The sequence below is a fragment of the Charadrius vociferus genome, unplaced genomic scaffold (genome assembly GCF_000708025.1).
Source record: "Charadrius vociferus isolate BGI_N301 unplaced genomic scaffold, ASM70802v2 scaffold61, whole genome shotgun sequence".
NCBI classification, from domain to species: domain Eukaryota; kingdom Metazoa; phylum Chordata; class Aves; order Charadriiformes; family Charadriidae; genus Charadrius; species Charadrius vociferus.
Genome location: NW_009646945.1, coordinates 3,394,870 through 3,422,265, shown reverse-complemented (window position 1 = coordinate 3,422,265; position 27,396 = coordinate 3,394,870). Strand labels below are relative to the sequence as shown.

The 27,396-nt window shown below is 39.5% G+C and overlaps 1 protein-coding gene across 1 annotated transcript in view; it reads right to left on the bottom strand.

Moving 5' to 3' along the window:
- PARD3 (par-3 family cell polarity regulator) overlaps window positions 1-27,396 on the bottom strand; it is a 480,197-nt gene that overhangs the window by 121,484 nt on the left and 331,317 nt on the right. Inside the window, exons 23-24 of the mRNA XM_009895122.1 lie at window positions 25,681-25,908; window positions 19,573-19,789 (exon numbers count right to left, since the gene is read on the bottom strand). Of these exons, the coding sequence (XP_009893424.1) occupies window positions 19,573-19,789; window positions 25,681-25,908 (445 nt within the window). The remainder of the gene's footprint in view (window positions 1-19,572; window positions 19,790-25,680; window positions 25,909-27,396) is intronic.

Below are 27,396 nucleotides of genomic sequence, written 5' to 3'. Positions count from 1 at the left end.
ACAGACATTTATACAGTATTTAACATTGATATTCAAGACAAGTTTAACTACAGAAGAGCAACATACAGCAACACTAAGGCACACCATTAAAGCGAGCTGTTAACACTGCCTCCACTGTACAACCCTATGCACTGTGGTGACTACACCAGTGTCAAGCTGTTCAAAATCACCAGACCTTCTCATTTCTTCAGGTAGGTGTTTCCTAATCCGATTCATGAAACAGGACACTTAGTAATAAAAATAAGAGTGTTGAGACCACTGAAATCCAAGAAATCTATGCAATATCCTTTCAAAACACCAAATACACATCCCACAGCCACCCCGCACCATCTTCACAGCCAGTGGTAAAGCCCTTCCCCGCTACTCTCCGGTGGCCCAGGAGTCAAAAGAAGCAAAATTTGGGTCAGGGCCCCGGAATTACTCCCGGTATTTAAAACACCCCAATTCGAGTGCATCAGTGCCTGGAAAAGATCTGGCTTACCTTTGTAAATGTTTCACCTTCTTAAATGTGCAAGCGGTACAGTCCCTGACTCGCCCCGTGAACATTAATGTGTGTGACACCTTCCCCACAACCCACCAGCACTGGCATCATTGTGAAGTACTGCTCAGGTACTCAAAAGGAAGGGAAGATGGAATTAGGATGTATGTCCCATACATGACCCGTGGCAACTTTGGAACCGTACTGCTTCCAATACTATTTCTTCCATAATGCATATATGGAATGTCCTGGCACAACCACGTAATAACTTCCCCCACTGAAGAGACTGCTCACTTAATGATGGCAACCTGAGGCTGGGAACTCCCAAAGTGCAATTGTTAATGCTATTTCCCTTGTAAAATAGCAATCACCATCCATTTGTCCTGCGTTGGAGAGACTCCAGGCTTTTGCAAGGAGGTGGCCTTGAGGATACCACCGAGCGGTTTGATCCCAGCCCTCGCTGCTCACTTCCCAGACGCAGGAGCTGCTCTGCGCTGCACGCCGCTGCGTAGCCAGAGCCTGAAGCATCTGTAGATTTTCAGGCACTTCTCTGAACCTGTGATGGTCTCACTCTCGTTGCTGTGAGGCTGGCTGCTGGGATACTTGTTGCAGTTCTTACAAATGCAAATGAAATGACAACTTGCCTTCTGAAGCAGACATGAGAACTCCAGCTCTCAGGGTCTGTGCACCAGCAATGCTCCTTGCATTAGCGAAAAGGAGGACGGCATTTAAAAACAAAGGAAAGAACACTGTTGGAATTAACAAACGAAACAGTCCAGAAATGGAGCATCTGTGACGCTGATGTTCAGGCAGTCCTGGGAATGTAATTCCAAGCTCCTGTCATTTGCTAAGTTCAGTGCCAACAATTTGACAGCAAAGCCCTACCTAAATCAGTGCATGAGATACCAATGCACAGACACGAGCTACTGCGTGATGTGCAGCAAAATTGCGCGCACTCCTGCCACACAAAGCTAACATATTCATGACGAAAAAAGTTCTGATGCTAAAGCTTGAGCTACACCAGACATTGGAACACCTGCAGCCATCGCAGCACAACACTGACCTGTGGCCACCACTAACCCCCAGTCTGAACTCTTAGAAGCAGAGCACAGAATATTATTACTCATGGTGGAAAATAAAGAGTAAAAGGAAAGTGCGCATCTTCCTCCAAATCCCAAATAATAAAAAAAATACCTTTCTGTTCATAAACATATTCTTTCATAGACATAGCTTAATACTTCTTTGAGGACACATACTGTGCGGTTATAGAATAACCTATTTGTAATCGTAACAATGTTTATAAATACAGGAACATTACCTCACATAACAGCTAGTTTATTTAGTAGCACTTTCATCTAAACCCTGTTATAAAGAGTATAGCTAAAAAGTAGTTTAATTTTATTTTGTACCTGCATAAGCAAAAGCTCCGAGAAAAAAATTCTGTGACTAATTGAAATACAGGTTGTAAATTAAAAATACCCTGTCTATCCAGGAGTGTGAGAAATTGATGAAAGAGAGCAGCTGAAATCTCGTTCACTCTAATTGCCAAGATACTCCAGGGTTCTACTTAATTTATAGCTTCTTAATTCTCCTTTTACATTAAGGGTTAGAGAAAGTTTCAAGATAAGTGTAAATGCTCAAAGTCATATTCACAGATCCACAGACTTAATCCTCAAATTCAGCCAACAACAGCAATCACAGTAAGTGAAGAAATTAAAAAAATGTAAGAGGAACATTTTTTAAAAGTATGATCTCTAGAATATAACAGCCAAGTCACATCAGAGGAAAGGACCATCCTCAGACCCCGTGATACTAGTTCATCACGTTATCATTAACAAAAAGACGAGAACACGGCCCTATATACCCGAAGCTTGACCCTCAAATAGGAAATCTCACGAACTCTGGATAAACTAATCAAACTAAAATGCATAGCCAAACCTCTGTCAGTCCCTAGCTGGCTTACTTTCAAGCTTACTTGCTTGAATGACTGTCATCACCTCAGAGGTGGCCTAATCCAAAGCCTATCGCACTCGACAGAGGGGCACTGACTAGCAAGTGCCTTCAGTGGCTTCGGGCCAATGCATCAGAGCAACTAAACTGTGAGACTCAACAGAGAAGAAAGTGTCGCAGAACATTTAAAGAACGAGCTCAAGCTACAACATGATGCCATATATATAAAATATGTGAAATGTACATAACATGCACATGTAGACACAAAGAACATGTAAATGATTTTGCATAAATAAATATATAGGCAGAACAAATGAAGAAAGGAGGATGTATGAGTGGTAGCAATGGAAATTCCGCCTTTACAACTTATTTCAAAAATAGCTTCGGTTTAAAAGAATATATATCAGGAACCTTGATATAACAAAAAAAATATACATATAATCTGCTAAATGGATTCTACTCTGATGCGTTACTGATGAGATCATTGTCGTCTGCCAAATCATCCACATATTTCATTAGAATAAAGAGCTATAGAAGAAACATGCATTAGTTGATTAATGAAAAAACACAAAAATTGATTGAGACAGAAAAAGTTCAGCAGCATTATGTTCCTTAATAGAAAAAAGACCATCATTAAAAATTAACAAATTGTAAGTGTCTTGAGCTATTCCATCACTGCTTTCTGTCTTGAAGGCATGCTCTTTCCCCATAGTAGCAAACAGTATTCACACACACACAACCTAACACTACTCAAAGGATTTTGCAACGATTTCTGTAATCTTTTTCATCCTGCTGTATCAGCAAAATCATAAAATTTATATTGCAAAAGATTATTGTGACATGCAAAAACATTCTGTTCCTAAAATAACATTTAATAAGCATAAACAAGGATTCAACACAGCGCACAAAAAAAATCACCCTGCTTAGTGATGACTTGAGGGTTTACAAGTCTTCCTTTCAACACAAAATTGTGCAAGTGCTATTTTTAAAAATAAGCTTGTAAGTGCAGACATTTACATATTTGCAATGGATTTCTAGAAATAGCCAGTTATCACATCTAATCAAATTAGTAGATCAAATTCTACTTGTTAGGCGGGAACAGAATGACTGCTGGAGTGACTCAGCAGCAGCATTGTCCTGAGATGACATAGAAGCTCTGATGCACAGGCAGCAGGAGAAACACACCTTGATGTAGGAGCTTGTGGGCATAGTTAAAACAGATGTTTAGAACTTTTCATTTTCCACAGGTTTCCTTACCTACGCTAAAACAGACAAAACAGCAATCCTGCTGGTGCAATGTTCAGCAGAAGAACCCTGCCCAAAGGGTTCCTGGAGAACTCCTCTGTCCCAAAACAAGAAAGGGGCATTACAAAAGGACACAGGGAACTCATCAAAATGAAGAATACCTCTGGCAAGGTACACTTCTATCTCTTCAGAGCAATGAAGTTTGCCTTCAAGCAATAGAGAAACTCATGTGCTCAGTCATGAACACAGAAATGTAAAGCAGGAGAATCAAAGTGGTTATCACTCCACTCCAAATTATCAGCCCTCTCTGAAGTTGCCACCCTGTGCATCAGTGCTGTAAAGCATGTGAAGGTCTTCTGTGGTGTACTCACACATTCTCTACCAACAGCCTCCGCCTCACTTTCCAACCACTAAAAACCATTTTTCAGCAACGTTGAGGTGAGGATTCCAGCACATCTCATCAAACTAAGGCTACTCAAAAACAACAGCGAGGATGGCACATAAATCGCAACACTTCATGTAAAATATCACCAGTGACTCCCACAACAACTTCCTGGAAAGAAGTGGAAACAACATATGGGACCGGTAACCGTTTCCAGCCACGGAAACTTAATCTGCCTGTCCTTGTGAGTCAGTATCCCAACTTCATAGAAAATGGGTATGATGCCAAACCAAGAGACATGTCATGAGGTTTCATTCAATTATTTTCATAAACAGTTTTGATAACATTTCTTGAAAGGCATGACACAACAGGCAGAATATTATTCACACCAAGTCGCTCTCTTTTCACAACTTAAGCATTTGTAATATTTACTTCCAGCATAAAATGGTGGGATTTTTAAAAAACAGATTTCTTTTACGGAGAGACCATCTGTTTGCAAATTTCTAAACAGAAGATAATCTTCTTGCATTGCTACTCATGATTGCCTAAAGCTAGCTGGAGCCATTGACAGCTCTAATAAATAAATAAATAAATCGCAAGAAAAAAAGGAAAAAACCTAACAACTAATCCAAGTTACTGCAGTTTATAAACAGGCTGAGAAGGTCAAAGGAAGTGGGGATAATTTTACAGTGATAACATTTGAAAGACATCAGCAAGTCAGCAAACAGACAAGAGATTCTTCTGTTGTATGGCAGAATCACCTCAGTAAGCAATACCACAATGTACTAAAAGTCACCATAAATAAGTCATTTCCATGGTGGTCAGCCAAAACCCGTTCAACTGTGGATTGTGGCATCCCTGAAGGAGTCAGGAATAAAAAAGAAAGCTTCTGCTTAGATACAACTGTGTTAGCAATCATCAGTGATGGGAGCAACCACAGAAGCAGTACGTGACATTTTAATGGAAGTTTCATAACAGTCTAAGCATTTAAAAGTTTGCTTGTGTGGCAAAAACTCTTTAATGTTGTGTATGCATTCAAAAAAGAGAGCGGTTATTGACCACAAAGTTACTTGCCCCAAGATTAAATTTGATACACTAAGTGTGTGCTATTTGTCAATGAAGAAAGTAGCTCATACATGTGACACAGCCAAGCTAATTCAGTCTTCTAATAGACAATGTAATCTTAATGGGCAACATATCCTTTCATTACTGTCATTTAATGTACTTACAAATGCTCCTGTCCCCCCTCTCAGACAGAATTTGCCCATCAAGACTGCAGTGCCCTGTTAGGTAATTCAGTACTGGGCAGTAAGATGTTAAAACAGTAACTGAAAAACTGTAAATACAAATTGCAAAAATATAAAGTCTCACTTACAAAGTAAAGAGCAGGCTGCTGAAAAAGTCTGAGTAAGGCCTCCAGTATGTCAACTCGTCTTTCCCAGACTGCATACATAAAAGCAGACATACAACCCTCTACTTTGCAATACGTAATACCATAATTCCCAAATTCTAAGCATCAAGAGCAGCCTACTATTAATGTAGGCAATTTTTCTGAGCCAGGGTAAATGCTCCTTCCCAGTGTGCCGGGTGCCAAGTGCAGCCTCTTGCTCACACTGTGCTGAGCAGGTCCCCAAACCTCACCCCAGCTCTGCCCACCTGACAACTGCTGCCCTGCAACCATGCAGCGAGACAGGTACGCTTCTGTCCTTGCATTTGTCTCCACAGATTACTTGAAAAATTGTGGACCCATTTAGGTACTACTAATGCTACATTGTGTGCCTCCGATTACCAGTGTCCACTAAGAGCGCTTGCGGAGAGCATTTAAACCATGGCTACTCTTCAACGCCTTCTCTCCACAACTATACTTCTAATTTCTGCTCTGTTCATTTTAATGCATTATTGTTTCAAAATACAATGCTTCAAAATTGCAAATTACATCTGGCTCAAGGGCTGATTATGAGAAATACTAGCACTTCTGCCTCTGCGTGAATAACTCTGATAATAATGAGAGATTGATTGAGCTCCAAGAAGTCCAAATGATGAGAAGGGTCAATTTGAACATTTCTATTAGCTTCTTTTGTCAAATCTAACACTTTGCCAGGCCAGAGACAAATACTGCATCTGGTTACCATGACTTTTTCCAACCCTACAGAAGTACAATTTAGAAAATGGGTACTGGTCTAAAGGCAGACCTTATAAGAAATGCTAATGAAATATAAAAACCCACCCATTTTACTGGCACTCAAGAGAAGGGAATAAAAAAAAAAAAAGGAAAAAAGAAAAGTTGCAAGGGAAATCTGCTTCAACACTTCTGTGGCAGAAAAGGGAAAAAAAAAACCCTCAGTAATATGAAGAGTCTTCATAACTCCATTTTACAACTGAAACGCTCACTTGCATATATATACGCGTGGCATGCCTTATGTAAACGTGAGCTCCAAAAAGAAAATCACTAAAGATGCTCGCTAAGCACATGCAACAAGCAGAGAAACTAGGACTCAAATGTAATACACTGGCTAGTTAGACCAGGAAATTGCAGTAAGATTATTCCGACAACTTAGTCTTGCAGCCGTGCAATTACACTGTATAAAATCAGCAAGGTTAACATAGACACACAAAAAGTTAATCAAACTACTGGCAGTTCATCCGGAACCTTCCAAAGATTAAAACTTCCCTACAGATCTCATTACCTAGAAATGTTAATAAGTCAGTCAGCACTTTTTCTGTCAATTACTGAAAATCTTTGTTGATACACATCTCCTAGAAAATAACCTCTGTAGGGTAAATTAAGCAACAGGTGATGACTCTATATCTTTAGCTTCATTCACCTATTTACACGTACAGGAGGTAGGGAAGGCACAGATGTTTTCCAGCAGAGGATGACAGACAACACTGTAGGATCTGTGGGACTAGACTAACCAAAATGTAGTCGAAGCACAGGCAAGAGTGCAGCCATTCCCTTCTCCAAGGGACGAGCAATTCCTCTCGCTGAGCTGTAGGTTACAGTTTAGTGTCTCCTGTCCCATTCTGGGTTTCACAGTGCCACCCTAGGTCTCTTTGGGGCTAAGGCCTTCACAAGGTGCTCTAGAGCACAATTAAATTAAGCTACATTGAATAGCCTTGAGCCTACATTGTCATAAAAAGAGAGGTCAAAAAATAACAGGTACATTAAAGTTAGCTAGAAAGACAAGGCTAAAGTACAGGAGCTAGCCTGAGCCAAGGCTCTGGCTCGTATACATTAGTATGCCACTGCTGGCTTCGCATACTTCCGTCTATTCTATCAGCTGATATTCTGTCCCACAGCACGAAAATTTAGTTTATGTACGCAGTATCTTCTGGGTGGAAAATGAAGAGCGAGACTTTGCATGGCAGCAGCAGCACCAGAACAAACCATCTCCGGAGCGGAGGCAACAAGACTCGGGTGGATCGTCGCTGGGAAGTCAGTTTGGCAGCGGGTCCCCGCAGCAGCTGGCGCAGGGGCTCGCCCAGAGCTACCTGGAGCCCTGGAGACAGCCGGCATCCTGCAGCTGCCAGTGCCCAGAGCTGGAGCTGTCTTCACGGTAAGTGCAGTGGAAATAACTATATCAACTGTGATTTACACTGCTGATTATTTCAGGGCCAAGCTGGGAGCTGAGATTTATTTCAGGTTGAAAAGGTGTACAAACCAGGACTTGCATGGGACTAATTATAGGTGAGAGACATGGATTGGGGGCGGGGTGGTTTTGGTTCCAGCCACCATATGAAAAAGCTCCTGTCACGGGAGATCTTAGACCTGGACCAGCCCCATACACACTGACATTTTTGTTCTCATTTGTACAGGCTAAGGCACTATGAGAAGTGACTGACTGGGCCTATATTTATTTAGAAACCCAGACAGATGACGTTTAAAATAAACCCAATCTTGACATCAAAGATATCCAGCTCCTGAGATGTTCTTCTCCAAGTAAGATCAGCTCTGCTCATGTTCGGTGCTGCACACAGTATGCAGCGGTTATCACTGCCATCTTAATATTTCTTCTGAATACATAGGCTAAAATAAATCTTGAAAAAAAATACCAATGAAAATGGCACTGAGTCTCCACATTTCATTTATCCAACACAAGCAGTTTTCTTCCTTTTGCAGTTATAAAAAGCAAACAGAATTAGCAAAGTATTTAGAGCTCCACAGATGATATCAGGACTCCTAACAGGTACAGATGATAATACTGTTGGTATCATTACCTGCTCAGCAACATCACAGAAAAGATATACTTTAACTGTAACATTACACCTGAAACTCCTGCTTGTGGCAGCATGTTGCGCTCCAAATTTCATGATTTTAGCACTATGAGTTAAAGACAAAGATAGCATCTATAATAACACTGTGAAATATTTGAGATTTATTTGTAGTATGTTGCTGTTGAAATGTGTAATAGCAATTCAGCTTGCATTCTAAATACCACTGGCACACCTGGTGTTGAATATGCTAGAAGCACTTGCAATCGGTATAAAAATATACTACGTTCATTATTGTGGTACTCAAAAATGCTGATACAGCTAAGATTCAAGATGAATATTTGTTATTAAAGCCTCTTTTTTGAAACTTTTAGAGCTAATCCATAAACTTTGTTTCTGATTAGACATTTTCTTACTAAGTAGCACCTATAACAGCATAGCAGAGAAAAGGAAATCTACATACATTTTCAGTCATCCATCCACCATCCATCCACCTTCAAACTAAACTCAACAGCAGCATCTGGAAGCTGTAGATAGCATATGTTTTTAGCACACAAATATTTCGTATTTCTACAACACAGGAAACACCACAGGACATCAAAGCCCTTGGAGACCCTAGCATGGACAAGGTACTGTCCCATTTTTAAAATGAGAAAACAGTTCCTCTTGAAAGCTTACGCAGCTTGCCAAACTCCCAGGGCTTTCTGTATTACAAGCACAAACACCGTAAGGACTAACTGCAGATTCCTTTGACAAAGCCAGGTCTACAAAGTTAATATATCTACTGAACTTGTTATTTCTAACAGAGAATTTCTCTTCCAGTGCAGCATTACCAACATATTTGCAACATATAAAACAAATACTTTAAAACAGCCATATCCGTAGTATGCTATTATATTTGTTGAAAATAGTTAAGACCACGAAGTAGTTCCATGAAACCATACTACGTTATTTTTCCTTTTTGGGCTAGGGGCTACAAGACTAATATAAAAAAAAAAAATCTGAATAAAGTGTTAATATTTGTAGAAGCTATGAATTTCTCTTCTGCAGAAGAAAACATTTCAAAATTTACTGTTAATCACTTCATCAGCTAGCGCAAACATACACTGTAAAACTAGTTCATGAAGCGAATGCATTCCAGCAGGGTCTATTTTACAAACATCTACAGCCTTTTCTTGCACTCCTGCTTATTGTAAGTTGGCACAGAAGCAGTAAAAGTTAATATGCAGTGGAACACTACATTAACTACTGAAATGTTATTGCACATCAAAAAGGTTTACTGCTACTTTGCAAACATGCTTACCTGAGTGCCATAAAATACTGACATAATGAGTCAGATCTACTGCAGTGCATTGCAATCAGGTCTTCGCACTTGTAATGTAAAAGCAGCTCCTTGATACAAAAGTCATTCTACACAACCTCGAAAAGATATTTTTGTATATGACGTACTACAAATTTCGTTAGTATTTTGGAATTAGGTAAGGATACACTGAATCATCAGTAACTGAACAAATTTCTAGGAACAAAGATGACTGGGGGATTAGAACACCTCTCATGAGGAAAGGCTGATGGACTTGGGTCTCTTTAGTCTAGAGAAAAGAAGATTGAGGGGGGGGATCTTATTAATGCTTACAAATACTTAAAGGAAGGGTGCTAGGGGGATGGGAACAGTCTTTTTTCAGTGGTGCCCAGTGATAGAACAAGAGGTAACGGGCACAAACTTGAACATAGGAAGTTCCATCTTAACATGAGGAGGAACTTCTTTACTTTGAGGGTAGTGGAGCACTGGAACAGGCTGCCCAGAGAGGTTGTGGAGGCTCCCACTCTGGAGACATTCAAAACCCGCCTGGACGTCGTCCCGTGCAACCTGCTGTAGGTGACCCTGCTCTGGCAGGGGACTTGGACTAGATGATCTCCAGAGGGCCCTTCCAACCCTGACCATTCTGTGATTCTGTGAATATACACACTGTTATTTTGTACTTAACACAAAGATGTCATCTCAAGAAATCCTCGAGCTGCAGATCATGGAAAGCCTGGGAAGAACTGCTATACTGTTACCCTGTTCTGGTACCCCACACTTGGCAGCTACTACTGACCACACAGTATTGGGGTACAGGGACTTACTGGGTATCATTCAACTCTGTGTGACTACATTCTTATGTTCTTACATTAAACTCTTGAGAATCTACCGAACATGGAAGGAATTAAAAATAATACTTTCTCCCCCTCGAAAAGTAACATAAACTTCCTTCTTTTGTGACTGGCTGAACTACGAATGTCTGAGGTTTTACTTGTTATCTGTACTTTGACATGAAAATGAAAAGTACCAGCATTAATGCAACACAGATTTTATACGTTTTTAATTAAAAAACAGGTGTAGCATGAAATAATAGAAAGGAAGATATCTGTAAGACTACTTCATCCTCCGTTCCAAAGAAAACAACCACCTTTTCTAGCTCAGTGGATCATATCAGATGCTATTAGGTATCATATCAGCCCATCAAGCTTGGTATCCTAATAGCCGCCAGTCCAAGACAATTTAGAGTAAGACGCCTGGAAGCACAATAAAAATAACCTGTTTACAGGTAACTGCTTCCTTAACACTCAGCATGCAATGGGTGGCTCAGAGTCACAAATGCATGCTTAGCTGTGTTATTTTCCTACATTCTCGGTGTTCAAGGAACTGTGGGGGCAGTGAGTCTCTGAGGATAATCACATCTTACAAAAATCCTTTAAAATTTAAACTTTTTGGATTACAATCTTATTGTACATCCACATGTTTTTGCTTCATGAGAAGGACAAGTACACGCTGATTGGTTCAGATACTTTTGTATCAGTGATTGTTCAGTGTATTTTGCTCCTATCTCCTCTTACCGAGGACAAAGACTTTTCACCAGGAGAGTGGTTAAGCACTGGAACAGTCTGCCGAATCTCCATCCTTGGAGATATGTGAAACTCAACGGGGCATGACAGTCAGCAAGCTGATGAAACATTGAAGTTGGACTGCTCTGAGCAGGAGTCAAAGCAAGCAGAGATCCATTTTCAGTATCTCTTCAGTTCCTCCTAATTCCATCTTTTTTCCCCTCCAGAAGAAGTCATCAACAGATTCAAAGTGGAGAAAATACTACTTGCATACCCCATTGCGTTTCTAATATTTCCTTCTGTCTTATTCTTTCTACCAAACTTTTGTTCCTCTTATTTTTCCCTGGAACAACTTAAAAAGTTAAACAAGCCCTCTGAATGCCTTATACCCACAAGTTTCTTACTGCATTCAGGGCAACACAAGGGCATGCCTTATACACACTATTTTCTTACTACATTCAGGAAAATGCAGGGGCTCACAGACTATTTCTATTCTGGTATATGCTATTCCAGAAATCATACTGGCTTGTACTTATTTTGCCATTTTCACTGAAGTGTTTTATAACTCTGTCTTTAATGACTATGTCTCTGCACAACAGTAGGACACGTGGAAATCCTAACAGGAGACGTCAGCCTGCCAAAGCCCCGTGAATACAGATCGTCGCTCCCAAGAAGTGAAATGCAGTAGTAAGTTGGAGCTCTGCCTTCTAGAAAAGGATCAGCTGTCCTGCAGCTGCCAACTTAAGTACCTCAAGTAACTATGACTTAATAGCCTATGTCATCTTCAGCTATAAAAATATATTAAGTTGCATTAATTTACATCTAAGACAACATTCCTATTCCTGTTTTTGAAAAGGATTTTCAAAGAAGACTCTGCTTTAAAAACATAATCTACAGTATCCGCAATGTATACCAATGTACAGGTGCTATCAGGAGCGAATTAAATCTCCAAAGAACATTTCCAGCAGATAATGAAACAAATGTCATTAATAGAGCTTTTCATCTAAGTGATCCTTCACGTCTCAAGACAGTATTTATTTACCATACTTTTTCAGGGAGTAGCACACTGCCTAGTTAGTCTTCAATTATCACATCAGGTGGAGGAAAAAATCCTATTTCTATACGAGCTAAAACTGAAATTGACTTTGAATCTCTGAACTGTCAACAAATTATTCTCTGAAAAGGCTTGCTTTGCAGAGATTATAAAGTAGGTGTCATCCTTGACACTTGCGTTCTATATTCATCCTGCAGGCCTGGAAGAGAAGCTCCGCAGAACGCCGGGCAGGATCGCGGAGGGCTCAGCTGTCACGCCGCCTGCCTCCCTCGCTTGCTTTGCAGGCAGAGACGGTGCTGTAGGTGTCAAAGGTTCTCTATTTAAACTCACTGACAAGCAAAGGAAGAATACTGGGAGAATATGTTAGCAGCCACTATGAACTCATCTCTAGTAACAGGTCATCCCAACACTTATTTCTGGATGTTGGAAACAAAAGCCCCGATTCTATTCAAATTTAGAAAAAAAACCACATACGATATATCCCCATCAGATTTACAAGTTCAAGATTTACCCTGGGAAAATCCAGTGTTAAGAATACATAGAGCAAAGCCCTGCTTTCCGTCAGAATGACAAACTAGAAAGCCACATACGATTATGTTAATCTCTCACTTCAAATCTCCCTCGCACAATCACATACCGCCGCTTTCGTTTAAACCGTGTTTCGTTTAGAAGTCACAGAGTTTACTAACCACTTAATGAAGCTGCATTCTTTAAACCCTTGACAGATTATGTGAAGTTGTTGGTTTAGAAACACGAATTTGCCATGCCACTGCCCCTTGCCCCAATGACATCTTAGTCAATAAAACGGTGTGTTTGGGGCTGCAGGCAATGAAACACACAGTTCCACGAAGCAACTGGTTCCACCAAGCAGCAGAAAACAGGAAGGAGAAAAAGTGCAGAGAGGAAGGAAGGAGCACAGCTTGCCTTTCCAAAAAAGAGAAGAAAAGCTATTTTCAATCACGCTTATCTCTTTCAGTCCCTTATTTACCTCTAATTGGAAAGAAGGAAGCAAAGAATATGAAAATGCTTTGAAAGACATTTATAAGAGTCCTGGGTAATTGTCTGCATCAAAGATGACAATTTGCTGCATGGCTGATTTCATTTGAAAGCCTTTTCTGATTCTGTGCATCCCAGGGCCTGGCCGAAACTTTGAAAACTGATCAGGACAAAGTAGCCCAGAGCAGCGCAGGACAAGAAGGTGCCATTAGCAGTATCCAGCTTGTAGCAGGGACGAGGACTGTGCTCCTCCTCTGAATCTTGAAAAGGCATCATGCTTAGACCCTGCATCTAGGATTGTAGTGGGTCGCCCATTTTCTAGCTGGTGGCAGAAGAAGGGAAGCAGATGTGTACTTAATGATAGTTGTGCCAGCTGGCTCATAGCAGTAGCAGGCAAAAAACAGAGCGCAAATGGCTGCAGACGCCATTTACCTGAGCAGCGACCCAGCTCAGCGGTGCTGATGAAAGTCTCAGCACAAGCACCGCAAGCTGTCGGCGACGCTCTCAGACGAGCATTAGCAAACCCAAGCACAACTCAGTGTGCGAGGAACGAGCTTCCACGTTTGAAATGATACAATCGACAGGTGTTTAAGCAATAACCTCCTCCACTATATTCTAAGGCTCAAGATTTATGGTGTTTTGTGCCATCAGCAGAGCACAAAAGAAAAGAATTCCAACTTTCAGAGATCATTCCTATGTTTTCTGTTAAGTCCATACATCAGTAACTGTCATTCACCAATACAAAGTCCTATTAGTCATGCTTCCAAAGAAAATACCATTATTGCTGCTTCTTAAGCTACTGAATGATGAAAATCAGACTACAGATTTTATTTTATTGAGTTTGAGGTATTTGCCAGTCCTGTTGATTAGGGTATAATTCAACAGTATTTTACACAACTTAGATACCTTTTTGTCATGTGCCTGCTTAAAAGTCTGAAGGTTGTTATTAGATGAAAGAGAAAGAAGGTAATTACTAAATCAATGGTATAACCCTTGTGATTTGCTTTTCATCTCCTCACAGACATTACGATGAGAAAACTCAAATGAAAACCAGAGTAGGCAATACAAGGAAGTCATGTAACACGCAACAGTAATCCACGCAGGCTATTCTCCCAAATGCCCAGTCAGAGGTCTCAGACGGCTAATGTGGTTGAAATGTGTAATTCAAAGCTACAAATAATATGTTTATGAATCTGGACATGTCCAGTGCACCTTGGAAGCAGCTGTGTGTGTGTGGGGAGGGGAAAGAGACAAGAGTATATCTGATTTCAGCTAAACAACGTTGCAAACTAAATTACCTATTTCCTCTCACAGAACTGGAAAATACAACACTGCAAAGCTCCCAGTAATCATTTTAAATGTAATTAAATCTAATTAGGATTAGATTTTAATGGTAATCTGGGAATATTATATTTGCATTGGCTATCCACTGCATTGATTTACCTACCTGTATGCTACAATAGTTAAGAGAGGAATTAAAGATCAGTTACCATACACTACAACTTTACATTTCCATCAACATTACAGGCCAGATCTTGAAATACACAGCCTCTGGTACTAAAAACAACTATGCACACCATTACTTTTAAGCATACTGTCTTGTTCCACAAACTTCAACATGCAGTGCTTATGTTCCCCATTGAAAAGTTATGTTTATGTGGGACTGAGGTATTAATTCCTACAGCAGAAAATTTACTTATTTCATATAACATACTTATCCACAGTTGTTTCAAATTACATTACAACCATTTCATAAGCAACCTCCAAAACCAATGCAGATACTTTCTTGCTTCAACTCAAGGTTAAAACACAATGCGTATATAATCCCCCATCTTCTGTTCTCCTCACCAGTTCCCCACATAAACTAAAACATACCATTTGTATTTGCAAATCCATTTTTATCCAATCATATCAATGTCTACTTGTTTCAGCAGGTTTTTTATTATCGGGCCGTGACTGATACTAATCGGTCCCTCCAATATTTTCAGTAAGACATGGCTAGGTAGCTTGGCCTCCCTACTCCCTTCCTCCCTTTGGAAACCCAAAGCTGCTTTTTCTCCCTCCTTATTCTCAACATCTTGGTAGTTTAGTTTCTTCTAAAGATGTTACTCCTCAGATACATTCTCTCCTAAGACTGACCACTTGCTGGACATAATTTTTCTGTCATAAAACTCTCCAATGAGATTTCTCCTATACAAACTCCTCAGTAAAAGCATGGCTGTCTACTTCCTTGCAAACAAGATAGATTCCCCCAAAATTGGCAAAATCACATTAATGCCACTGTCTTACAGAACCATGGTTCAGGGATGACCATAGAGGAAAATTATATACGGCTTGAGGAAGCTGGGGGAAGATGTGGAGCTACCACTTCATTTGCTTATCACTTGTTAGTTCACCAGTCCAGTCACCCATCTAGAAACAATATCCAAGCTTGTACACTGGGAATAAGCATGAATGAAGTGTAGGATCTTAAGTGAGCAGCTGCACCACAGCAGAGTGTCATTTCATCACCACCCAAAACCTGCAAATAAGAACAATCTCAAATCTCCCTATCTTACACCCTGAGGGCACCCACTTTCATAAATGAAAACACCCTGTACATGACAGGGTCAAGAGGGGAAAAGAAGACGGCACATAGAATTTTTCTCTCAGGAGAGGAACGTCAAAGAAATGCATGACATAGAAGCCCATCAAATTAATGTATCCCTACTGGCACTCATTACAGGTGCGCTGTTTGAAACTGTGAAGCCTCTTTCTTAAGGCAACGCTACAATGACTTACTTATCAACTGATTGTTTTTGTCAGGTTGATTTTTATCAAGAAGCAAAATCTCTACTTAAAAATAAACAAAATCAGACTCAGAAATGAGTAAACATATTTTAGATTGCACTTGAAGAAGCGTACAGATTTTTATAAGCTTCTGATGTCAAAACATATATCCAATCAAGCCTTCTTAGTAGTGAAACACAAAAACCAGCAGAACTTCATATCAGCTTCCCAAAACTATTTGTCTATATGGGGCCATCCAGGCACCCCCTAAATGCCAGCAATGGAGAAGAAGGAACTGCGCAGCCTCTCATTCAGTACGTGATTACAGCCACGCGACATGGCACGTGGTCCTACTGAAGGGATAAGAAAGACAGGAACGATGCGACTATTCAGGTAAAACAAATACATTCAGGTGTAAGCGAACCTCTGCAGCACCTGCATCTCCTCCAATACAGCAATACTTTTGTTCAGCAATTTTCTAGGTTAACTTTTGCCCTATATTCATCTGTGAAGAGAAAGGGACTTCTCAGCCAAATGACAAATTTAAATAAATTATTCTGTTCTGCCCTGAAATGTCAATTTGAAAAAAGAAATACACACACGCTCAGACAGATTTATTTCACAGTGAGAAAGGTGAACTTTCAGACTGTCCACAGCCCAATGTCGGTGAAGGTCCTCTGGAAATAACGGGAGCTGTGCGTGTCAGAGCCACGCAGGCTGCACCCTGCCTTTTACACTTCTCCTTCACAGTTACGTCAATCCTATTTACTATGTTTGATAAGAGCAGTAAAACAATGGAAGCGTTTGAAAGATTTAATTGTGATCTTAACCTGCTACCTGAATCATCCAGGGATTTCTTGGAAATGATGACTACATGCTGAAGGATAAATGTAACCTAGGGTTCTCTTGTAGGAGTTTCCATCTCACAGTACAGTTTAATGAAGATCCCAGTAGCAAATCCTAAGATTTTAACTGAAGGCAAGGAAACTTATTTTTATATATCACACAGATTCCACTTTATGAGCTGCCAGTTTGCATACAGGCAATAAAAAGCCCCTTGGCTAACTACAGACTTTGGAATAAAGAGTCGATTAACAGTAATTTCATCCCACAAGTGTTCTTACCCATACAACCTAATGAAGAAAGATTATTTTAAGATAAGAGCAGTGAAAAGGAAGGAAAAAAGTGAAAAAGGAGAAAAGAAAAAGAACTACAAAGAAATCACAATGTTGCACAGAACCAAAACATCCAATTATGCTTTGATCATGGCTTGAATTTTAAATGTTGCTGTCATCATTAGTTTCTATCGCACAACTTCTTTCAGTGATTACTTGATATCTATGATATATGTCAGATGTACAGAAAAACAAAGCATGTTATAGGCAGAAGTAGTAGCTTATCTTGCAGACATAATAAAGCCCATCTCTCAACCACTATTGAGAAGCCTGTCAACAAGGCAAATCAAGCACCGCGTGGAAAGGAGGTATAATGCTTAATTCCTTCAATCAGCATTTTCCTGCTTGCCAGGAGCATGTCTCTTGGGTGGGCTGACAAGGTGCAAGCTAATTTACAGATCCAGGAGGAGTCAACTGCATCTGGATAGCGCTGCTCCCACGTTAATTAAGAGGAGACTGAAAAGTAAAGTTCACTCAGAAATGGTAGCGAGGGAAAAAAATAACTCAAGGAAACGTTGACTGTTATGAAGAGCAAACAACAAAGTGATCATCAGATCTTCCTATCGGTCAAATTACTGTTGCTTCCAGATTAAAGATTTCAGAAGTGTTATATCAAGCATACAGACAAGGTTACTTCCTATTTAGCTGGGAGCACCTGATTAAAAATGGTATTAATTTCCACTTTTGCACTCGTTTCCATCTAGAGCTTTCCAAGCTGCACAGGAACACCAGACATTAGGCTCTAAGGCTGGAGGACAGAGAGGAGCTGATGAGCCCCGCACACAGCCAGCTCTCTGGAACGTGAAGTCTCCTCTCTTTGGATGGGACCCTCTGCAAATCAACCCTCTGCCTGCATTCCAAAGCTTGCGAGACGAAGCAGCTACCTCACAGGTCCTCTAGGTACTGGGAACGTTACACAGGAGGAAACCAAGGACCAAGGAGATGCCCAAGCTTTCTAGATGCTGAAAACACTTTCTGACTGAACTCAGGAGATAGCACTTATGGTACTTAGAGCCCATAGTATTTATCATGTATAATGCGCCTCAATTTTACCTGTCATTTCTGCTGTATAAAAATGGCAAGACTGCAGAAAAGAACCAAGCGATATTTCATATCACGTACCGTCCACCCTCCCCCAGCGTGGGGTGCAACACTCTGCTCCAGGCTTGAATTTAGGCAGGCAAACAGCCAGGAGATCAGGGCATCCCTGTGGGACTTGCAGGCGACCAGGCTGAAGAGCTCCCCTCCCATCTGACGTGTGGAACTCTCTCCTGTGACTCTTTTGGTGTTCTGTAGCATATGCTGTCTACCAACCTGATACTATTTTGTGTTTTCGAAACACATTTTCTAACTAATATTTTCTAATTAACTACTTTTTTCCTAATTAACTAATATTTTCCAATTAACTAGTTTTTCCATTAACTAAGTTTGCGATATGATTCGCAGATACGAAACAACTCTCAAGAACCTATGCAGTTACAACCTAGGTTCAAATAATGTTTTACAGGATAAAGAAGGTGACAGGATGAAAGTTAACTGAAGCTCCACTTACATGTTTTCAGAGCAGAATCATTGTTAATAAATCTTTAAAATAATACTGGTATCTCACTTCAAAATTAAATAATTAATCACTGCATATACAAAAGAAAACAAACACTGCCTTAATATTGTTTTTTCTTGGAAATATATTTATTTACTCTAGCTAGCTAAAAGAAAGACTGATTTTCTTGCTCTCTCACCCCTTCCCACAAGTGATCAAAGGTGTTTGTCATGTTTCACCATTTACCCAGAACAGCAGGGTGTCCCTCAGCAGTCCGCTCCTTTCAGATCACTTATGTCTGCTGGAGAGACGACCCCTTTCAAAAAAGCTCCCTGCTTGGTAAAAATCAGGTCTTTCACTGACCCTTTCTCCAGACTGTGGGTTCTCAGAGCACACAACTTTATTTAGATGCTGTTTTCCTTGAGAGGAGCATGCTGTTTTTCAATCTCAAACTGATTCATCTCTTTCGCATCGTGCCTCCACGATACCAACAGTCTTAATAGTAAAGCAAAGAGAAACATTCATTTGGCAACACATAAGCTTTGGGTATGGTATTAGGAACAGCACAGTTTAAGAAAAAAAACAAAAGCCAAAATTGTTTGACCTGTCAAACAATACGTGCACTACTTAGACATCACCAAAGACTTTACAAGACCAAGCAGTTTGCTGCTTAAAACCACTTTTTCCTTTGCAGCCCCTTTAGTCTGCCAGCCATCTCCTCTTCATTCTGAGCTGCTTCCCTTCCATGACACCACCCAGAGGCTCAAAAATCAAGAGATCAGCCTATACACATCATGTATATTTGTACAGTAAAATATGGCCTCAGCAAACAGACACAACATAAATGAATAACGAAAAGACGAAACTTCTTTTTATGATTCACTCTACATTTGATTGCAAAGCACCTACCTGAACATGTCTCCTAAGCCCTTCAGCATTCCTTTCTTTGCCTTAATTTTATCCTTCTCTTTATCGCGATCTTTCTTCTTTTCCTTTCCAGCCTTTTTTCTGTCTCCTTTATCTTGGCTTCCATTCATCTGTCTCTCCAATGAGTGGGACGGCTGGTCACTTGCTGTGGACACAGATTCTCTACCAGATCTTGAGCTCTCCTCTGTGTCTTCCTCCACTGAAAGCACATGTTAAGAAACATCAGTGAGATAAGAACAAACAACAAGGACAGGATTTTTGGTATATTGGATAATGTACTTTGAAGCACGATATATGCACAACCACAAAATAATTTTTTTTTTCTTTTTTTTCTTTCTTTTCAAAATCAGTATCTGCTTATGTTGGGGTTTCCTGGAATGTTCATATGTACTACTTAACTCCTAAAAGCAAGGAATTCACCTTTGCAGAACACTCTGCAAAACACAACTCGTGCTTTGTGGGTACTCTGAATAACACATGGATTAATAAAGATGATTAGCAAAGTAATGTTAATTGGTCCGTTTTGTTTCAGTATCTAAATCAGTTGAGGAAAGCTTTAGAAATACCTGCAAGAAGAAACAACAGCAGTGCAGCACGCCCTGTGAGTAAATTCTTAGTAATACTCTTATAAAAATATGAAAGTCATTAGGGACTGTTAATCCACAATACAAGCCTTAATAGACTTTTTCTTCCATTGCAAGTAACATAATGGTTTTGTCACAGTACTTCATTTCCTGGAGCCATTTAAAACACATCATGCACCATGACTTTTATTCTTGGTGTTATTCTTGGTTGAGATGGGGCAGCCTGGGAGGGTCAGGTGGGGAGAATCCACCCAGCAGAACAAGTAAAAATCCTTTAAGGGCAGATAACATGTACCTCCTTTGTTTCTAATCCAAGACCAAGAGTGCGAGAATCCTAAGGTATACCCAAGGTTAGACTCAACAGAACACATCTTTCAGAAAGTTTGAAAGAAAAATGACCAAGAAACAACCCACTCAAAAATGGAAAATTCCTCCAGTAGCTTAGTGAGAAAGAAATGAAACAGTTCAAGCTCATGGGTCAGAATCCTGCAACCATTTTGACTTAACTTAAAGCCAAGTCCAAAAATTACACTGCATGGCTGGCGAAGGTGCGACCTTCTAGGAGCTCTAACATTTTATATCATCACATTCTAAGCAGGGCTACACCATCTCCCAATTTTCCAACAGACAGCACAAAGCAGCAATTAGGATCACAGATGCATACTTTGCACTGCCTCCTGTAGCTCTAATGAATACAAATGCTCCAAACAACTTTTGGTGGTAGAAGTCGAAAAATACAGTTTTGCTTTACATAGACAGTCTATGGAAAGAAATTTTTTTTTGTACTCAATAAGATTTGGAAATGGCCACAGCTTATAGAAGGAAAACAGAATAATTTTTCAGTTTAGCATATGTTTACTACTTCTTACTATTAAGCCTAATAATAATATTGTTTCTAGACCTCAGTGACTTTTCTGCAGCCAACAGAAGTGTGTTAATTCTTTAGAACTTTCTCAGACATAGACTACTGCAGAATATAAACTTGCTTTTCTTTGTCATCATTCATATTCACCTTAGAAGTATTTCATTGAACATGAAAAGTCTACAAATCACTGACTGAAAGCCATTCAATATTGTCTCTTCTCTCTCTCAGATACTTGCCAGCAAAATACTGTTTATTCATTAATATTACAATACACAGACCTGTCCAACAGACAGTACTTATTCACTGAGTATCCCAAGGTTTCTATAAATATTCGCCAACCCTGGAAGATCACATAAACATATTTCAAGAAAAACATACCAAGACAGATATATCTCAACATTAATAACTATTTTTGAATCTCAACGAGTACTCAAGTACAAACCACCAGGAAAAAAAAAAGGGCGGAGGACAGGTCTCAGCATTTCATGTTAACTTATCTTCAGGACCACTGTGAGTTAAGCAGATGATACAGCTTCTCAATCGTAGGCACAGTTTTAATATTTGGATAATTGTATTTTAGAAAATTAATAGGCCTGTCCTGTGCCTGTCTCTGTACTAGCTGTACTTGTACTTTTTTTGGTCACAGTGTTTCTTAATCAGTGTCTGGAATGATATTTAGTTATTATTAAAAGAATAGTAGAAAACCACTCTGGAATAGAAATGCTAATTTTTTGCATGTTAATTTATAGCTACAATCTGTTCCAGTTAAAACCAACTAGACATTTAAAAGATTGTACTTGCAAACGAATATAATTAGTTAAAAAAATTGCATTAAAATTCTGACAAAATTTGAAGTCAAACGTTTACTTGGTACTCCATTGCTAGAATTTTAAAGATGAATCAGTTTTGACCTATGGTTGTTCATATTCATATAACAATACATGAAATTAATCCTAAATATGTATTAAGTGTACTGTGCTATGCTGAGTTGCTGAACAACTTGTCATAACAATGCTTCCTCTTATTATTTATTTTGCGTATTCTATGGAGATAATATTGCCTCCTTTCCACACTTGTACCGCAGTAAATATTTTTCTATCATACACAGTTTCTTGCAATTAACTCCATAGCTTAGACTGAGCCCTGTGAACTGGGACGCCTGTTCTCCTGGAGTAGACACTGGTGTCTGTGCTGCAATAAATAGATTTCCAGTTTTCTTAAAAGGACTCAACATGAAGAAACTTGTTTCACTTTTATGCAGCACAGTTATTCTGCAATTAACATACACCTAATTACTAGTGTTTAGAACAAATGCAAATGCTGCTCAATTAAAATTCAAGCCCAGCCTTGAAATGAAACTTCTAATTTTTGTTAAGTTGCAGTAATGACATTAGGTTACTGCAAAACGCAGAGCGCATTTGTTTTGGTGCTGTTATTTCCTTCCTTTCCGGCAACCTCCTGCCTCCCTATTCAGGATGCCGAAGCCAAAAAAATAAATTGGAGTACACTTTAAACATCAACTAAACCTGAAAACTAGTGTCATTTCATGAACCACACTGTACTAGGGAGAACTACACAAACAGGTATTATGAAGCTATTCTCCTAATTAGGCCATAAAATGGAAAAGATGCACATGAGGAATCAAAGCTCCTTAATGTGAAGCTATTTTGCCACTAAGCTTCCAGGCCTCTTATTGTGATATTTAATACAGCCCTAGATTCTAGCAATTAAGATTCAGCAAAAGATTAGAAAGCTTTGTCAATCTTTCCCAATCCAAATGCCTTGTTCTCATTCAAGACGCTAAAGATAAACATTTTGCTTCCAGTCAGCTATTTCAAGTATTAAGGAAACAACAACAACAAAAAAAAAAAAAGCAGAAAAAAATGATCTGTAAAAGCTGAAGACCCACACCTTTCCACAAATGTTACTTCTTTACAGCCATTAAAACTCACACACGTCTTCTCAAGTACTTTTTAAAATGTTACCCCAGAACTGGTCACTGCTATCTCATTTTCATCCTGCATTTAGTAATTTAATATCATGTTTTTCCAAGAACAGCAAGTACATTCAGAAGAAAGTCAGCCCCTTTGCCACACATACTACTTATATTTTTATAGCTTTCGTATATGGGGTGATGACATGCTAAGAATTCCTCTATACAATATATTGCAGTGCTATTATTGGCTGGAAGAAAGAAGCACTCTCAGCACTGAAACACTTGGAGGAGAAAAGGGAAAAAATTCAAGTAAGACAAATGGATCCAACCTCAAGGGCATCAGCAAATTGACCACCACCATGTTTGCCTGGGTTTTGTAATGAGAGAAAGCCACATTTTAATTTCAAACAATTATGGAATAATTAAATACAATTAAAAAAAACTTAGGCAATGTCATTATGGCAGCAGTGAGGCATTAGTTACGTTAGGACCAGATTGTTAAATTAACTTCTACATATTCGTATGTGCCCAGGCTTTGTCCAGCTGAAGACACCATTTGGTAAATTCTCTGGAACCTGAGGCTACATATAATTTACAAAAAGTGGAACAGACTGCAGTGCTTTTAGTTTTAACACCGCTACAGACATGTTTTCAGAAAGACAGACCTGAGGACCTAGCATTTTGTGCTGCTCCCATATGGAGCTGGGCCAGCTCTTAAGCTACCACAGCCACCATGAGAAAGAGAAGACCTCAAAGACTGAATTCTGTCTTACTTACTATACAACTTACTATACAACTATTAAGAAGACCTCAAAGACTGAATTCTGTCTGACCAACTTACTATAGTTGCTTTGCTACCCAGCTACTTCTATTAACGTGGCACTGCAAATTTCTGTATTACTTCTTAGATGTTTTATTAGAATATATGGAAGGTATTAAAACACAAGTAACTCAACAGAACGCGCAGTTCTATGCACATAGCTTGGTCACACTTTGCTCAGCCCTTCTTTACCATGTGAGAATTGAGAACAGTCTCACTCTTGTTCTCCCCTGACACTGAGATGGCTCTTGGTCCACCAGTGCTAGATGACTTAATCCGTACAGAGAGATGAGGGCAAAGACTCACCCCATGGCATTTCGATTTCAGCCAGAAGGCTTTGTCTGGTTTCCACTACTCCCATGCAAAGAACACAAAAGCCATCAAATGCTTCCTTGCTACTCTCTATGCATTGCATCAACAAGCTCAAACCCCCTTACAGTATTAACATAAACCGATACTCACATAGAAAGTGTTTCATGACAACAGTTTTGCTATATTTTTGGCCAAATGAAGTTAAACCATCTCTAACTTCTAGATAAGCCTTGGATACCTGATGCCTCAAAACAGGATATTACTATCAGTGGGCTTGGACCAAACAAAGCCTTCTAGAAAAACATGGTCTTATGTCCCAAAAGACCATAGGCACGCAGTCTGGGAGAATGATCAGGATCACCACACATTTTCTCATACCTATCCTTCTTCTGGCCAGAAATAGATTGACAGCCAGCAGCACCAGACCAGCATTTAGCCTCACTGCTGCGTGAAATTGCTAGGTGCTGGAAAAGCGAAGCAGAATTAATTCCGTCCGTAACTACCTTTGAGAAAAGTGACTGGCAAAATGACCTCCCTTTCAGCCTCAGAACACTTTTAGAAACAGGCAGTTTAAAAAAAAAAAAAAAAAAAAAAAAAAAAAAGAGCAAAGAGTTTTAAAAAAATAAAAGAGCGATTACACAAGCAGCTTATAAAAGAACATCAAGGAAAGATGCTTATGAAATAGATTTTCTGAAACTAAAAAAAATTAAAAAGAGCGGAGAGTGAAAAAATCTCTTTTCAAGCCTTTTTTGTTAGCATTCAGGCTAAATATTTTACTACTTCAGCCTTCTCACCACCATCTTCATTCACAAACTTCTAACTAGCTGTAGGTTTATTGAAAAAAATCCTGCTGGTGTGTGACAAGTTGAAAGTAGTGCAACATGAAGGTTAAAAATTCAATGATTTTAATGCAACCCTTGATTGAGGTAATTTACCATTCATACTATTTTCATTCAATACAAGTTGTCATTTTACCAGCCCATTCTTACATAGTTCAATAATGATAAGGTTAGCTTTGAAGTGATTCTTTTATGTTAATGACATTCTCCACATGTTGGGTCATACTTCGGGTTAAAGAACTGAAAATGTAAATGAATGCCCATTAGGGTGGGTAATAGCTGATCATTAACTTTATATTTTATTAGATCTGCCAGCCTTACTCACTCTAATTAAAGGACAGTGATTTTTTTTTTCCCCCCAGACACTACAAATGTACTCTTTCAAAGTTAGATGCACGTATTTTTGTAACATAAATTCAGTGGGTTTTTTGTCTTTCTGCATGTTTTTTTCTAATTTACATTAGTAAATTAATTAGCTGTCTTACAGAAAATTTTCATGGTAATTTAAGTAAACACATTCTTAATAATCTTATTTCCTTATTTTAGAAAGGAAGAAAGCCGCAGAGTGTTGCAATCTGTTAATGCATATGAAGGGATAAAGCCTGAAAAAAAATTGATGAAGTTAGTTCTATTCTTTCAAAATCCTAAAATTATCTTCCACTACTTCTAATAACTTTCTAAAGGAATTAGCCTATGTTGTTAGTATTCTTTATGTACAGCAATAGTTTACTTACAAGTTTCCATGCCTTCATCATCATCATCTGCTACAGGTTTATCGTATGATTTGTCTATGGCAGCTCTGAAGCTCTCATTGCAGCCTCGTCCTCGGATAATTCGCGGGCGCGGGCGGTGGAAGGGAATATCACCATTCAGAGTCACCTCAGCAACGGCTGTCTGCAGGCTTTCTAATGAGCTGGATTTCTTCAGACCTAATGAAGGCCCCACATCTCTGGTTGGGGAACCTTAGCAATTTGAGGGGGGGGGGAAGGTAATTAGAATTAGTATTGAGAACTGCATGCTTGATTATGCATATCCATCCTGAAAGTCTTTGGGGACACACTTCACATTATTCACATCATCTCTCAATAATCTGTAGGGAATTCTCTGCAGATTTGTTGGTCTCAGAAGCGAATGAGTATGTCAAGTCATAGTCAACAAAACCAACAACGTTAGCAATGTCTGGCTTTTCGAATCAGTGAAGAGAGACCAACATCCATTATTATTATTTTAACAATTTGAACGATAAAGTAATCACGGGGCTTTAAAAATACAGCTCATAAAACCAGCAGAGATAAATATCTTCCGGTATCAAACAAAGCTATTAATTATTTTTGTTTTGAGCAGCAAATTTTATCTATATTAGCAACCGATGAACTGAGAGCGGATTATGGGCATGAATCCTATTGCGTTTAGAGCAACAATCTTGCAAAGCAGTCTGACTTCTGGCTTCAAGGAGTTCGCTGTTTGCTTTTAATTGAGTTTTAAAGACTTGCATCAAATTGCTAACAATTTCATAATGAAATGCTTCAGAGAAATACCAGTTGACTTGCTGGGATTTTGTGAAGTTGTTTAAAAATATCTGTGGAAAGGACCCAATCAGTCAGGCAACACCAGTTATCCAGCTGGAAAAGAAATGCACTGCTGGCAGTCACCAGGTTGATGTTTGGGCAGCACTACAGCTGGGGCTGAGGGCAGCTCTCAGGGCTGCAGCATGGCCGGAGGTGTGCCAAGAAAGCCCCAGACAGTATTCTGCAAAGGCATTTCCTCATCCGGACTTTTCTTCTCAGGTTTGTGGACTAAATGTCTGGCCTCTGGTTTTAGACATGCAGAGTCACAGCGTAAATCAGCTGACAATTGCTCAATTAGATCTCATAGTATTGTTAAAACTAAGAGAGGTCTTTCAAAGGGAATAAAATCACTGCATTTAATTGCAGTTATTTTATGCAAAAGCGTAGTATAGTCTTGGCCAGATTTTCTGTACGATTTGTGGCTGCAGAGAAAGATGAGGTGGGACATCATCATGATCATCATCGTTGCTACATTTCCTGAAGTTATAAGACCAGATCCCTCACCTAGAATATGGAAACCCACTTTTTCTCTACCCAAAGGGAGCAGAACAGAGAAGGGTGTTGTGGCACCACAGCAGTCCCAAGTGGTGGGTTGTTACTCTGTTGATATCACTGAGAGAGGCACAGAAAGATAAATTTCAAAGCCAGCCAGCACTGAGACAGAGCCAAGAACCGAACCCTCAGGAATATCAACCAATGAGCAATACATTTGTAAGCAAGGTCTGGTGTGAATAATGCGATAAAGGGAAATGATCTTTTAACAGTATTTATCTCAGAATAATACAAAGCCCTGGCGTTGATCCCTGTTCTGGTAGATATTAGGAGGGAGAAGAGAGACAGTATCTGTCACTGTTCTTTAACAAAGGTATGGGAAGTTACCTT